This window comes from Neophocaena asiaeorientalis, unplaced genomic scaffold (genome assembly GCF_003031525.2).
Source record: "Neophocaena asiaeorientalis asiaeorientalis breed wild unplaced genomic scaffold, Neophocaena_asiaeorientalis_V1.1 scaffold154, whole genome shotgun sequence".
In the NCBI taxonomy this organism is placed as follows: Eukaryota; Metazoa; Chordata; class Mammalia; order Artiodactyla; family Phocoenidae; genus Neophocaena; species Neophocaena asiaeorientalis.
The window spans coordinates 392648-408197 of NW_020172982.1; the positions used below are offsets into that span (position 1 = coordinate 392648).

At 37.3% G+C, this 15550-nt stretch overlaps 1 protein-coding gene across 4 annotated transcripts in view; it reads right to left on the reverse strand.

Moving 5' to 3' along the window:
• SATB1 (SATB homeobox 1) overlaps positions 1–15550 on the reverse strand; it is a 101594-nt gene that overhangs the window by 37404 nt on the left and 48640 nt on the right. For all 4 annotated transcript variants that reach the window (XM_024742034.1, XM_024742031.1, XM_024742032.1 and 1 more), the window contains 2 exons: positions 13372–13826; positions 5296–5508 (listed from right to left, as the gene is read on the reverse strand). In XM_024742034.1, the coding sequence (XP_024597802.1) occupies positions 5296–5508; positions 13372–13826 (668 nt within the window). The remainder of the gene's footprint in view (positions 1–5295; positions 5509–13371; positions 13827–15550) is intronic.

Genomic DNA, 15550 nt, shown 5'->3' on the forward strand with positions numbered 1-15550 from the left:
GGGGAACTGACTTGGACAGCTTTTCAAAAATATGAAAGCTGAAAATTTTCCCCAGGTAAAAATGGAAACAAAAATCTTTTATACCTCACTCTACTAAGTACTATTTTAGCTTAGCTCAAAAAAAATCTTCTTTAATCCTGGTTTAGCTTTTAATATTATATCACACATTAAAATTCATAAAGTAGTTCATTCCAGGCAAAACAAACTACTCTTCAGCTCTTCTCTGCAAATAGCACAGGAGGTAAAATAAATGCAGTTGCTTTCTGAATAGCATTTATCAAGGTAGCGTGTACCACTCCATCATTACGGTGGCGCCAGGGAAATAGTTAAGAATTGGAGCTTCTGATATTTACCCTCCCACATGGGGAAAGGGTGTAGCACTAGGGTGTGCTTTTTATTTCACTACAATTGTTCAGAAGAACACAGATTTTCCATGAGAATTTTTTGCTCCTTTACCGCTGCTGAATTCATCAACCCATACTACAAAATGAACTATATATACTACATACGTACTATATATGTACTACATACAGGCTACACAAAATGGACTCTACTGTGGTCCTGACTGGCGTCTGTGCTCTTCCTTGATGCAAGTGGAATTGCCTGCAAGCTCATACTGCACACATGCATGAGGGCATGCCCATATGCAATTAAAGTTTGATGTAGTTTTAATAATAATTATGATAATAAGAGAGACTCACATTTATCAGTTGTTTATTATGAGCTGGGCCTTGTGTTAGCATACATTAACCTGCATAATAGCCCTGAGTAGGTAATGTCACATTACTGCCCCATTTTTAAATTGAGAAGCTAACAAAGAGGTTAAGTAATTTGTCCATGGGGCAAGGCTGAGAACTGAACTTAAGTCTAACACCAATGCTTATCTTAGGAATCACTGCAATACACTGAGGGTATGATGTTATATAGGACTTCTTTATTTGGGAAAATTCTTATTATTTTTTAAGACATGCTGCACCTGCTTTTTGGTGGCCCTTTGCTAAATCTAGCTCATGAATGTCTAATTTTTAGTAGGGAATGGTCTTATCATTAGTTTAAAAAATCCATGCTATTTTGAGGAATTCCTATTGGTGATAGAAAACAGTTCACATTTTCATACTTTTATATATTAACACTGTTTTGAGTATCATGGTTCTATCTTTTTACACTTTTCTTCCTTTTGTAGAAACCATATTAGTTATTTTCCAGATCTAGACTTTCAAAAGTCCTCTAGCTTTTAAAAGATGACCATTAATGAGAAGTGTTTTCCAAGCACATATGTGATCTTAAAATAAAGCTGGTCAAGGGATTCATAACAAATAAAACTTTTATCAAGTGTGAAGTTCCTGCCCACAACTGAACCTCTGTTTTATTATACTACAGAAGAATGTGTTGTAAAGAGACAGAAGTGTGCAACTACCAGATTAAATTAATTATATATCGCTTCTATTGATATAAACTTTGTACATTTTCTAAAACATTGTTATAAAATGTCCCATCTTCAGAAGAAACCAAAGAATGCCATAACGAGATGTTAAAAAAAGAAAAAATATTATATAATTCATGTAAAAGTTATAACTTGATAATTATAGGCTTTCAAATGGTCCTTATGAAGACAGAAATTGCTAATTTAACTCCAAAAGTCACACATCTTAAAACACACAAATAAACCCATAAGTGCACACCTAAATAGAAACCATCAACTTAAAATGGATATGTTTAGTGCAACAGACAACTTCCAGAAAATAATAATTAATTACTATTAATAAGACTCATCTTGTAAACTCATCTGGAAAATTTGCTAAGCGATAGTCAGAAAAGAAATCTTTAAGGCCATGGAGCTTTGGAGGGATTGGTTTCTCCCAGATACACTTACCACCAAAGTTTGGAAAGGGCTCTTTTCTCTACAATCTCAGAAATGCCCAACTGTCTAAAGTCCTCCAAAGTGGACCATTTGTCAAATATTCAATGTATTCTATCAGAAGAATATTTCACATGTGTTCCTTTTTCTAATCTAACAAGAAAACTTCTCATCCTCTCGGACAAACAGAAAGAGTCCCTGAGTTTCATTTTCTCCTTTCTAAAATGTCTGTCTTCTGAGGACGTGGCTTGAGGTAGGGGAAAGAGCATCCGACTGAATAGGGGATTTGAAAACTAAGTATTTGACTTTTCTCATTTTTCTCATACCAAAAGGTTAGTATAATGATTCCATGAATTCATGCATGTGAAGGTGCTGAGAAAACTGTGAATCGTTGTCAAGTGCAAGGTATTCATATTTCTTGAATCAGAGCATGTGCATTGTGAAAATATGCTTTCAACCAACAGCTCTGGCCCAGAGCCTGCTGCCCCAGCCAGAAGACAAAGCTCCTGGTGTGGCTACCCCTACCGAAGCCTGAGGGACAGGAGTGCACAGGAGCCATCTCGCCAAGGCAGAGCCAGCCAAGAGCTTCCTGAGGCTGGTCTAGGTTTTCCCTGGTGAGGTTCTCCTAAGAATAACACCCAGGGCCTGAAGGAAGCCCCTTCTTGAAGATGATTTATAACCTGAGCTCCTCAATGGTTTAGGTCCTTGGTCTGGCAGGACCCAGGGACATCCAATCATCTTCCATATGACCTAAACTCTTCAGAGAAGCTGGAAGATAATCCAGTCTCTCAGGCCTTAAGGTGTCCTGGGTCTTCAGTGAGCCACAAGGGACCTCTGCCTTCAACAAGCATTAGAAAGAAATCCTGTTCCGGTCCAACCCAAGCCAAAGACTAGTCTCAAAACAGATTTCGAATATCTTCATTGTGGGGGGGCAGGGATGGGGGGGAATGAAATGCACAGTGATTTCACACAGATTCCTCTCTGGCAAAATATAAAAAGACAAAATCCTGCAGTCCTTTTCTATACCTGTGGTCTCCTCCTTTACTAAACCCCTTCGATTTTAGTCATTTGTAAATAAGCACATGAAAACCTTATGTGTGGTATATTGGTTCCAGGTTAAGCACTGGATTTCAACTGCTGCAAAACAGTACTAACTCAACTCCTCTATAACCCGTTTTTCCAAATCCTAAGTACTCATTTTACATTGATAATACATTTAATACATTAAAAATTCCCTAAAATTTAATTCATTGAATCACTGTCAAAGGGTAAAAGGTGAACAAACTGGTTGTGAGCTCTGTTATGATAAAATTAAGGAATGCAAAGAGATTCTCTATGAAGCAGTGAAATAAAATTATTCACACATATCAGATAATCATTTCAGAATGTGGTTAGATGGCCAATAATATTGTGTTAATAGAAACTTTTTTTCTTTGAAAGAGCTTCACTAAGAATCTACAGTATCTAAGTACATTCATCATTGGCTAAATATCCCAGCCAAAGGCTTGGTCTCAACCCCCTCTTGAGAACAAACACATACAGCTGAGGGTGGCTCAACCAGTTTCTCAGTAATTCAGGCCAAAATAAATTATAGTTTCTATCCCAACTTATCAGCAGGTATAGTCTTTAGACATACATATAGGAAAGCAACCCAGAGTATCTTAATAGTATACAAAAATAAATATCACAATTAAGAATTAATGTAATTTTGGCTAAAAAAACAAAAAACGATGAGTAAGGAAAGCAGAATCATATCTGGAAAACAAATAAAAGCATTAAACTCCTAGAAAAATTAGAAAACAAAAGCTGTATTAAGGAACTACTAAGTCAAATATTTGGATAGATTAAAACAAAACAAAAGAAGAAGCTCAACGCTTAAATTCACACTGGTCTTAAGTAAGCCCTTCTTTTGTTAGTATTGCAAGATTAAGTGATAAGTAAAATAACTCTGCCCAGAGGCCTTCCAATGATGGCTGCAACAGCAAAATTAACTATTGATGGTATATATGATAACTCTAAACACCACAAACTCAGTGTTCAATCAAGTCCAAGTATTTTTTGTTTAATCACTCTTACAAAAGTTATATATGTATATAAAGAATTCCTCATTCTTTTTGGTAAGAAATATTGTATTGAAGGCTTAACAGATCAAATTCAGTAAGTGTGTGTGTCGGCAGATGGATATGTATGCATGTATTTGGGTGCCATTCTTTTCTGCTTAGAGAAACGTATCTTTCTTAAAATTACAGCAATGCCTTCTTTATCGTCTGCTCCTATAGACATTAAGACTTAATTGATTTTCATTGAATAAAATGGAGAAAATGGACCTTTGGGATGGTTCCAAACAACAATCATTTCAGAACGTTACAATATGCAGTTTAAGACCCTCCACAAGTGGCTGTATATTATGTCTATTTCTTATTTATGGAGTATCTATGGCAGTTTCACTTTTAGTGTTGAGTGAGTTTTATCTCTATACTTGGAAATGGATGACCATTTTTTACTATTGATGAAATTAACATTAAGAGATAATTTCATTATGACATTATGTTACATAAACACTTTTAATTAGTACTCCATATTTACTTTCCATCGTTTTAGCTGACCTCATTGTTAAGAGTTGCACAGGCCACAAATTAAATGTGTAAGAAATATATTTGCTTGTGGATCTTACATCTAATCCACTCTCAAATTTGTTTCTAATAGTTGTACTGAAAATTAACTTCTCAATTCTCATAATAGTTTTGAGGCTACCTTTTAAACTTGATTAAAAAAAATACAGATGCGCATACACAAAATTACCTGGCAGGTGACTTCTGTCCTTTCTAAAAAGTGCAAAAATTTGGAAAATAGAAAATGTGCCCATTTCTGGGAATATGGATGGAATTCCTTATCAGCCCCATTTAAAGCTGCCTTCAAGGATTGTATTAAACTTAATTATGAAAGATTACAAACGAGATGATGCGTAATTGGTACCAGCTGCAGTTGGTATTGGAAAGCATAAATACAAATGGAATTATTTATTTTTATTTATTTACTATTCAAATGGTGGTTCTAAAACGCGCAGGGATAAAATGGACTTCATTACTTTTTTTTTTTCCTTTTTTTTTTCCTATTGAGTTTAAAATACCTTTTTACTTAATAGTAGTAGGGCCAAATATCCCATTTCAAGATGACTTTTCACCCCCAAAGAACTCCCCAAATGAAGCAACACAAAGTAATTTTTTTTCCCTCTATCTAATTAGTAGCTACTTGTTTTTATATCAGAATTAGTGAGCTGGGACCAAATTCTCCTCAAGCAAGTCTATGAATTACTATTAAAAAAAAATCCCTATCCATCTACCTTTCTCATGCTTGTTGAGATTCTTCCTTCGACTTTTTCTTTCTTTTAAACAAAAACAAAAAGCAGAAAGGTGAGGAGGAAAAAGAGAGTTCACCTGGGGAGGGCGGCTGGGCGGTGTGCTTATCAGGGGGGCAGGACCCATCGCTGAGGCTGCATTCAAGCTCCTTTCCCTTTCATCCTGGTAAATTCGATCTCTCTCAGCTTCCGGTAACTGCAAGAAATTCTGCATAGCCCGAAGGTTTACCAGCAAAGACTGGGATGCAGTCTTGGGGTCCTCTTCCTTTCGTAGGATTTCTGAAAGCAAGCCCTGCAGGGAATGAAAGGCACAGGGTGAGCTTGCCCCCATGCTCTGCCCAGCCCGCGGTGAACCTTTCCTTTTCTTCTTCACTGTTCAGAAAATGAACAGTCAGAAGCATTAATTCCACATAGGAATATATTAGTTACAATTGAAGTGGTAGAGAAGAGAGCCTCAATTGTATTCTTAATTTTATTAAGCGTCTGCTTTACATATAACATAAACTGCAACTGCCTAATTGGTCTCCTTCTTTTGAGTAGCTTAACTTGCCATGAAATCTTTCACAGAGACAGGATTGAGGCAAGTTAAGAATAAATGAAATGCTCATAATACGACAGCACTGAACTGTATAGTTCTCAAGCTGCCAACACAAAGGCAGTGGAATGCCAACAGCCCAATATGTAAAGATACAAAGCCATTTCGAGAGAAGTAGGATTTACAAAGAAAATACTCGAAAATGAATTGTAACATACTAGGAAAAAGAATATCACTAAAGCATCATCTAAGATTTATGCTATGTTTTTGCAGGCAATATTTTACATTATTCCTTGGTTTTCAAATTATTGGAGTCAATGACAAGTGATTCTTTCTATTTACCGCTTAAGGAAACTATACTGCTTACTATACAATATACCTCCGAGTAACAGGTTGAAAATTTGAACTTCAGAAACCATCCTTTAAATTTGAAATACATAACCCCCTTTCCACACTGCAAAAATCCATCATAGCATGCTAAGAAAAAGAATATTACCAAATTCTGTAAAAATCAAATTTCTTGAGGAATAAACATTTTTAATAGTGCTAGAAGAAATTCACAAACCATTAGTAAACTTCTTTATGGTATTCCTCCCCAAATAACAGAGAATTGTTAACTACTTCTTTAATTTTTGGAAGAATGCATTTTAAAAATGGGTGTTTCTCCACAATTTTGTTTAAGGGCTTATATGAAATACAAGGATTAGAAACATTTTCTGCCCAGTTGATAAGGACTGAGCAGGCCTTACCTCTTCAACCTTCCGCATGAAAAAATGCCTGGAATGCCAAGACGTGTTTGCTTTCTACATTTCAGTTTATCATAATATGGCTCAGAATAAAATGTTGTGGAGATCTCTATATCATTTGCAAATTTCACTTTCTAATAACCCTGCAGAAATGGCAACAGGGTACATTTGGGAAAGGGAGGTAAAGTGTCATGTCAAAACAACCAAGCCCCAACGTTGTAACATTGGGGTTTTTTCATGGTTTCCTAGAAGCGCAAACCTGGCTTTGTTCCCAATTCCTCAAGGAAAATGTAGCATATTGCCCCAAGATAACAGTTGGGTACAGACAATATAAAAGCAGTGTCCACTTCAAAAACGATCTATATAGGCTGCTATTAAAAAAGATCCTCCAATAGGCTCGGGGGCTTAAGAGTACATTTTAGTTTCTCATTTGGTCTATGCAAGGGAAGCCAGTTTCACCCTAAGAAATGTGACTGAAGAATGAAGGGTACTTGTCCTTTCATTTATAATACTGACAAGTAATGTTGCAACTGTGTTTATACATGAGCAAAACATCCAGTCAATTTAACTAAAATTCAGTCAAACAGGCAGTCAATCACCCAGCTATTTAATTTGCGCAAGGCCGACTAATTAGATTGACTGTGTTTTTGATGTGTCACGTTGAAACCAAGAAATACAGGTCTCAGAAACAATGTTTGAAAATAGGTGTAAAAAAAACAGCCCTTGCTCTAAACTCTTCCCTACCAAATGGGGATAAAAAAATTTTAAAGATATTAAAAGATGTATTTCACAAAGCAATATATCTTAACTCTACAGAAAGAGAAACATACAGTACACATAAATACATTATAAATTCCTTGAGTTCAATAGCCTAATACTCTTTTTTTGTCATCCCAGCACAATGCCTGCCACGTAAGTGTTTGATAAATATTTACTAAATGGATTATGTGTATTCAGACCATAGAAGGAAAAAATTCCAAATGGGTGACAGAAACTTAACAAGATATGCTCCCCATGGGAAAATTCTAATGGTCATTAATAATGTACTCAAGGTGAGCCTTCAGTGGAAAGTTATGTGGCACTTTGTAAGACGTTTATCTACACTAATTGTCCAGTAATTAAAAAAAATTTTTTTGCAGCAACATGGATGGACCTAGAGATTATCAAACTAAGTGAAGTAAGTCTGACAAAGACAAGTATCATGTATCACTTATGTTCGGAATCTAAGAAAAATGATACAAATGAACTTATTTACAAAACAGAAACAGAAAACAAACTTACGGTTACCAAAGAGGAAGGGAGAAAGGATAAAACAGGCATGTGGGATTAACACATACACACTACTATCAACATACATAAAATAATCAACAAGGACCTACTGTATAGCACAGGGAACTATACTCAATATTTTGTAATAACCTATAAGGGAAAAGAATCTGAAAAAAAATATATAAGAATATATAAACTGAATTACTGTGCTGTACACCTGAAGCTAACATAACATTGTAAATCAACTATACTTCAATAAAAAAAACAAAACACTTTAGGTCAAAAGAGATCCTATAAACAGATGTTATTATATTTGGGAAATTTGAAATTAGACATTCAGAGATCTCAGATAACAAAATGTCATCTCTTTCCATTACAAATGTTTCCAGAGACAGCAGAGAACTACAGTGAGAAAGCCAACACATGAAAAAATACATAATGATATCAAGTCTTGCTAACATGAGACTGAGTCATTCCTGTATGGCTTAAAGTAACAGATAGAAGGTCACCTGGGAGAGAATTTAGCAATTTCTCTACTCATATTTTGACATTAGCATGACGTCCCATTTGAGCATATGAAATGTTTTCCGGGCAAAGCATTTTATTTCCACTTAATTATTCTAACTAGAGCGAGTGAAGGTTTTCTGCCTGGGATGTGTTGAAGGTCTAGACTGATATTTCAAATCCTGGGACATTTACAGAGCTCAAAAGCAGACAGTGTAGACAATCTCAGGTACTTTACAAACCTTCGGGTTTTTGTGTGTTTTTTTTTTTTTTTTTGGCCCAGGCTTTCAATGAGGGGAGTGCCCCCTGGTGGAAATGCTTGAAAATATTATTAGAAAATGTTTTGATTAGAATGTGTTAATTACTTTTTTAAAGAGAATGATGTCACTTGAGAAAATTCTGAATGTGAAACGACTGGCATTAGAATCCGGATATGGGAATGCACGTTTTGGTCCTGTTTGGGTTGTTGTTATTTGAGTAGCTACATTTATGGATTCAAGATGTATGTGGCCCTTGTTTCCCATTTCCCATGACTGAAAATCCAGTTAAGACTTGCCAAGTTAGGTCAAGGTCATTTGTAATAATGCCTCATGGTGGATAGTAAGAGAGACCTCTTACCAAAAACTTTTCTTCATGCTAAAAAATAACATGTCATGGTCATCATGTACCATACTTGCTATTGCTGAAATACCAGGACTAAAATATTTACCAATATTATGCCCCACAGGTGTTCAATAAATGTGCTGAATGAAATTAAACAAAATCATTAGTCATTTTTGTTTCCAAAAAGAACTTGCGATTTTGTGTATTATGTAGTATGTTACCAGCATCTCATGGATATCAATTTTATGGGAAACGAGAAGCTGCTTTTCATGGCACTTCACATCTTCAAATTGTTCAATATGTGCTCTATACATGAAAACGTAAAATTATTCTGCATCGCCATTCCATAGTGGTTGTGAGATTTCTAATGTTTTCAATTAAAGAGTGAACTTGCTGATGAATACCTAAACCTTTTTTACATTCCAGAAAGAGTTTACAAGTAAAATTCATTAGTACTGGAAAAGAAAGAAAAACCTTCAATAAATATTATCAGTACTTCCAAAAGCTAATTATGAATTCTTTAAAACAGCAGATAAGCGAAAGAGACTGCCAATATGAACAAAAAGCCTGTCTGGCCTCCCGTTTGTCTCCTCTTTGAACATAATCACTGATTCAAATAGATTTTTATCAGCTTCGTGGAACTTCAAAGCCCTCAGAAGGAAAATATGATTTGATGAAACCTCCCTCTAAAAATAAAACACCTAGAAGATTCTTCAAGGCTACCTGCCTCTTGTTTGGTGAATTTTTAATCACATGTCCAGGTGAAAGACTACTTTCAAACTCCACCTCCTACCTTGGACTCAGGCCAAGCAAGTTATAAGCAGACACATTTATCTCTGTCGGTTGGGAGGCCAAACAAGAGCTGTCACGTTGGGGTAATAGCACCTTTTTACCTTTTATTCAATAGTGATATGGAGAGTGGACTTTTCTTAAATTACACTGTGAAGAATTATAGGAACACAGTAGCAATTTCTGTTATACTTAAGCAGGCAAATTTCTCTCCACCACATAATTTACAGAACTCAAATTCAATAAAACATTACATGATGGTCCATTACTGTTATCAGTTTTGAATAATCCATCTTCATTCTTTATTTTACTGGAAAATAAAGTGTGCCAAAGACAAGAGGAGGGGGGAGAAAAAAGGGGAAAAGCCACAGAATGGGATCAGAGTTAAACTATGGGATTTATTTTAAAAAGCGGGGGGAGCACTAAAGAATATATTTTCTTCTATCACAACCTTTAAGTAGCAGTAATACAGAGAAGTGAATTGAAAAGTATAAATCTAGAAGCTTCAGCAATTAATTTTAGCCATGGGTTTCCATTAAAAAGACATCAAGTAGGCATAACTGAATGAATGACAGATGCTAAAAGCTGGTACCTTCCGTAGCAATTAAAGAACATATGCCCATCAATTCAGAAGGCGGAAACATCCTTAAAACAAGGAATTATATAAATTTCATCACAAGCTTTCAGAAAAGGTAGACATTTTTTTCATCTTTTTGTTTTCTTTTGTTTCGACTTTAAAAAATAGTGATACAGGAATGTCTTAAAAGAGAGGGGTATGTTTTAATTCAGGAGACCCAATTAAGCTGATGAGAAAATTCTCCAATGAAGAGTTGAAAGATGAGACCCAGGATTTTAAAGTTATACAGAGCTGTCGATATTCTCAACTCACAACAGCATTATCTATAAAATGAATGTTTTAACATACTGTTTATAGGATGCCAGTGTCTTTATCCGATCACATCAGAGAACTCTGCATGTGTATGTACATATTTTACATTAACTTTTTTAAAACCTGGAGCCGGAATTGCACACTGTAATAAGTACACACAAATGTGTCTGTGCGGTTTAACTCTGCAGAGCTCCTGCTCTATACATATGCATTAGCATGTGTATTTTCATCCTCCACACTCACACCATACACTCTCACGATGCACCTGCTTTTATTGAAATGCATACAGTTTGAAATAAACATACACTCATATGAATATATAATCATTAAAATAAATGCAGCTGTGTGTGTACGCGTGAGTGTGCGTGGTGTTTTGGTATGACCACCGAAAAGACATGCATGCTTGCGTGTTCCAAAGCGAATTCCCCAAAAGTGAACTCTTAAATATACATAGACAATGACTCTCATTGAAATCTGACGGCTTCAAACATGGCCCATCATCCACTTCGACGGAAGAGTCCCAATTACCTCTATACAGGTTTAAAACCAAATCCCTCTGTCATCCGGGGCTCCAGACAATTTTTTGGTAATGACGCTTTCTCAACTGGCTATTATTAATAAAGAGATGGATATCAAGCTGCACCCGGGTTTCATTCTCCTCTCTCCCTTGAAAACATTAAGTCACTGTTTTCAATGTTAACCACAGAGAAAACCATCTTTTCGAAGAGATTGATAGGGTATAAAATAGAGAACTCTGTCTTTTTTCCAGTGACAAATCCTATTGATATCTGTGGAATCCGTCCACATGAAAACCCAAGGAGGACAAATGGTCACTCTCCAGGGTGATGATGCCTGGGACATTACAGCCCCACAGAAGAAAAAACACACTAATGGGTGGTGACCTTACCCTTTTCACCTTCAGCTAGACTCTCTTTACTACATAAAACACACTTTCCTTGGTCCTTTAAGAAATAACAATTTGCTCAATTTCCAAAATGCTTTCCACTGAATCTGTGAGTCATTTGTGTCCATGTCAGTGCTGTCTTTGTGGGCTTTCAATTCAGTTCAACAAGCAACTTTTATGCAGAGACCTGCCTGGTTTTTGCCCAGTACTAAGAAGTACCGGTAGTTACCGCTATTTACAAAAATAAAGGATGCTGCCAGAAACAGGAGTAGCTAGAAGGCTGACTTGATCCTTTCATCCATTCATTTAAAACATTTTTTAAAAATAATGACCCTCCAACTGAATAGAGGTGTCATATTAAATTTACCACCTAATAATGAACACATTTTTAAGTTGTAAAGATATATTAATAAAACTAGGTAAAACCATACAATTTTAACCTGAGAAATAACTTTGCAACCACCCTTTTAAACACAGACAGATGATGTACAAAAAACAGTTAAAGAAACTGAAAACAAACACTGAGTTAAAGGTTTTGTAAGGCCTCCTAAGTTTCAATCCAGTGAAGGCAAGCCAAAAATAAGTCACAGCTGGGATTCTCCTAGGTATGGAAACTGCCAGCAAGGAATTAATACTAGATATTTTTGTACCCGGATTTTATTTTTTATTTTAATTTTTTTTGCGGTACGCGGGCCTCTCACTGTTGTGGCCTCTCCCGTTGCGGAGCACAGGCTCCGGACGCGCAGGCCCAGTGGCCATGGCTCCGCGGCATGTGGGATCCTCCCGGACCGGGACACGAACCCGTGTCCTCTGCATCGGCAGGCGTACTCCCAACCACTGCGCCACCAGGGAAGCCCCCGGATTTTATTCTTATAATCATGTAATAAACAAAATAACTTAAATACAAAAGGAAAGTATGAGTCAGGCCAAAAAAAAAAAAAAAATTGACGAAAGAACAGTGGCAAAACAAGAAAAGTTAAAAGGACATAATGTCCTCATTCTAATCAAAGTTACATGTTCTTCTGGGGTTTTTCTGGGGAGGGTGTGTGTGTGTGTAATAAACACCATGTATATATCATACTAGTTTCAAAAAATAAAGACATTTAAAAAAATCCTCTCATTCAGTGTTTAATGGAATCAATTTTTTTTTTTTTTTTTTTTTGTGTCCCCTGCATCGGCAGGCGGACTCTCAACCACTGCACCACCAGGGAAGCCCAATGGAATCAATTTTTTTAGTGCTTTTCAGATGTCTTTTATCTTAGGTCTTCTCCTGTATATCACCCTTTCTCCACATCCTGCTAAACATCTTCCTTCCTGATAATATCTTCACAGGAATTTGCCCAGGAGGACAAAGGTGAGAACACAAGGGGTATATGCAAATCTTGGCCTCCAAGGCCAAGCTTACCCCAGGGCCTGTTTTGTAAATAGTTTTATGCATTTCTGTCTATGGCTGCTATGGCCCTCAAAGACTAAAATACTTACTATCTGGCCTATTACTGAAAAGGTCTGCTGATCCCTGGTCTAGGAAAGGCGGATAGTGGGCTAGAAGCCTGGAGCCCTACCAATGAAATGGCCTTGACCAAGTCCTCAAACCTTTCTCAATCTGCTACTAACAGTCTATAATTCCATTACATAAAAGCATAGGTAATGTCAGTTTGAAATATTTTCGATATTTATTCTTTCAAGGCCCCTGAATGAGGATCGATTTGTACACAGCTTTCTCTTGGTAGAAGAGGTTTACGATAAGCAGAGAAATGATAAAATGTAGGCACCCCCAGGTATAGACAATATGACCACAGGGAGAGAAGGAAAAAAATGTTAGTACAAAGTAAGAGCATAAACATTAGTATAGATGGGATTAAAGAAGGAAGAGAAAAAGAGAGAGAGGAACCATTTACACATAAAACAAAACTGACCTGAGTTCTGTTAAAAGCCACACGTGCAAATACTGCCTGGGAGATTCCTGCCCGTTTCAGTTCATCACGTACCCACTGGTAGATTTCGGAAGACACCTCTGTGTTGGTGGAAACCTGTTGCTCCAAAGGCTTATTCATAGATCTACTAACAGGGGGAGGGTGGTTCAAGTACTGTTGGTTTAAGGACTGCTGGGCTAGAAGTCTGTTCACTGCATACTGCTGGTTCAGCAGCTGAGCCATCACCAGCTGCTGGTTGACCAACTGAGGACTGATGGGCGTTGACACGAGCCCAGGGTGCAGGTTGGGAAGAGGGGTCCGGACAGAGGGCTGGCTGCCGTGGGAGAGCTGCGCGGGGGACGGGGGTTGCTCCGCGGTGTTCCCTGGGACCGGCTGCTGGCCAAAGTTGACGTGGTTGGCACCTTGCTGGGATAGTTCAGAGAGACTATCCATTTCAACTGAAGTGGACAAGAAGGAAAATCACATTGAGCCAACAATGATCTGCATTGATAAGGATCTCTGGTCATTCCCTAATACAGACAGAAGGCACAGGGCACACCCAAGGTCCAAGGAAACTAAGAACATCTCAAGATGGAATGCAACTGGCTATGCTTTTACTTTTGTCCTCTGCACCATGGCACAAACTTTGAAAGGGGGATAACGCTTTCTAGTTTTATAATGTGGTTTAGATTTAAGGCCAGAAATCAATTATTTTCAAAGTCTATGTGACTAGTCTGGGGGTCAAACGATTATTCACTCTTACTTCTTATAAGGCAACATTTATTTTAAAATAGCTTCTAGGGAATGCCCCGGCAGTCCAGTGGTTAGGACTTGGCGCTTTCACGGCTGAGGACCTGGGTTTGATCCCTGGTTGGGGACCTAAGATCCTGCAAGCCACGTGCTGCATGCGGCCCCCCAAAAACCAAATAGCTTCTAGAAGAACACTATTTCCTTAACGGCAACTAGAAAGAGTGAGTGGAGCTAGAAAAAGATCACATGCAACTGTAGAAAAAAGAAATATGCAAGTATTTTCTCATAATATATACATTAACTGTTACTACTCCAGGCAAAAAGTTTGCAAGAAAAGAAGTACACAAATGTTACTTACGTTCAATTTGAACCTAGCTGTTAATATAGAAAACTAATCAATATAATAAATAATAAAAGTGGTCATAATGATCAGTAATGATAACTGAGTGCATGTTGAACCCTGGGCTGGGTATCTTACATGTCCTGTTTTGCTGAATTCTAACTATCATGTTAGATGATGGGTATAGCTGCAAATATTTCTTAGAATGAAGCAAAGGACTTAATGTATCGCAAGCCAGCATACCCAGTGTTGCTAAGACCCAAATGCTTCTTGAAGAAGCTGTGACCATCACCAGATGCTATGACAATCTTTCAAGGAAGGGGTAGGGAGTCACTCTGATGCAATGGTGATACTGTCACCATCTTGCAATTTATTACCACCCACACAGGACGAATGTTTCTCCCTTGGCTAGATCCCTCACATGGACTGGCTGAGAGTGAATAGTGAGTGTGTCAACTGCTTTCCTGCTACAGGGAAGAGACTGCTTGGATGCTCTTGACCTGAAAGGCTGAGGATGGTCAGTGGGGGAGTCTTTCTAAGTAGTACACCACGGGAATTCCCTGGCGGTCCAGTGGTTAAGACTCCGCACTTTCACTGCTGCGGGGTCCGGGTTTGATCCCTGGTTGGGGAACTAAGATCCCACAAGCTGTGCAGTGCAGCCAATAAATAAATAAATAGTACACCATGCTTCCCATGTGTGGACTCTGGGTTGATTTTAATCATCATTTCTCTTTTTATTAAATATTCAGGCTTTATATTTAGAGTAACTTATCATATTGCTATAGTCACTGATATATGCAAAATATAACTAAGCATTGGGGAAGAAACCTTCCATTTCTACCAGTGATATCAGCCCAAGTGGGCCATTCACAGGGAATAGTAATTCAAGCAATTATTCCAAAAAATGATGCATTGTCTTCATTACAGCTCTAAGCTATAAACGGCAAAGAATCTGTTTTGGTAGATGGATGGTTTTGCTTCAAATATTAAAAGCTAAAACAGGCTCAAAATTCAGGTTCTCTTGCCTCTTAAAATCTTCAGGAGAAGTTATTATTGTTTTACTGAATGAATGTAATGGAAGTAAACAGAAAT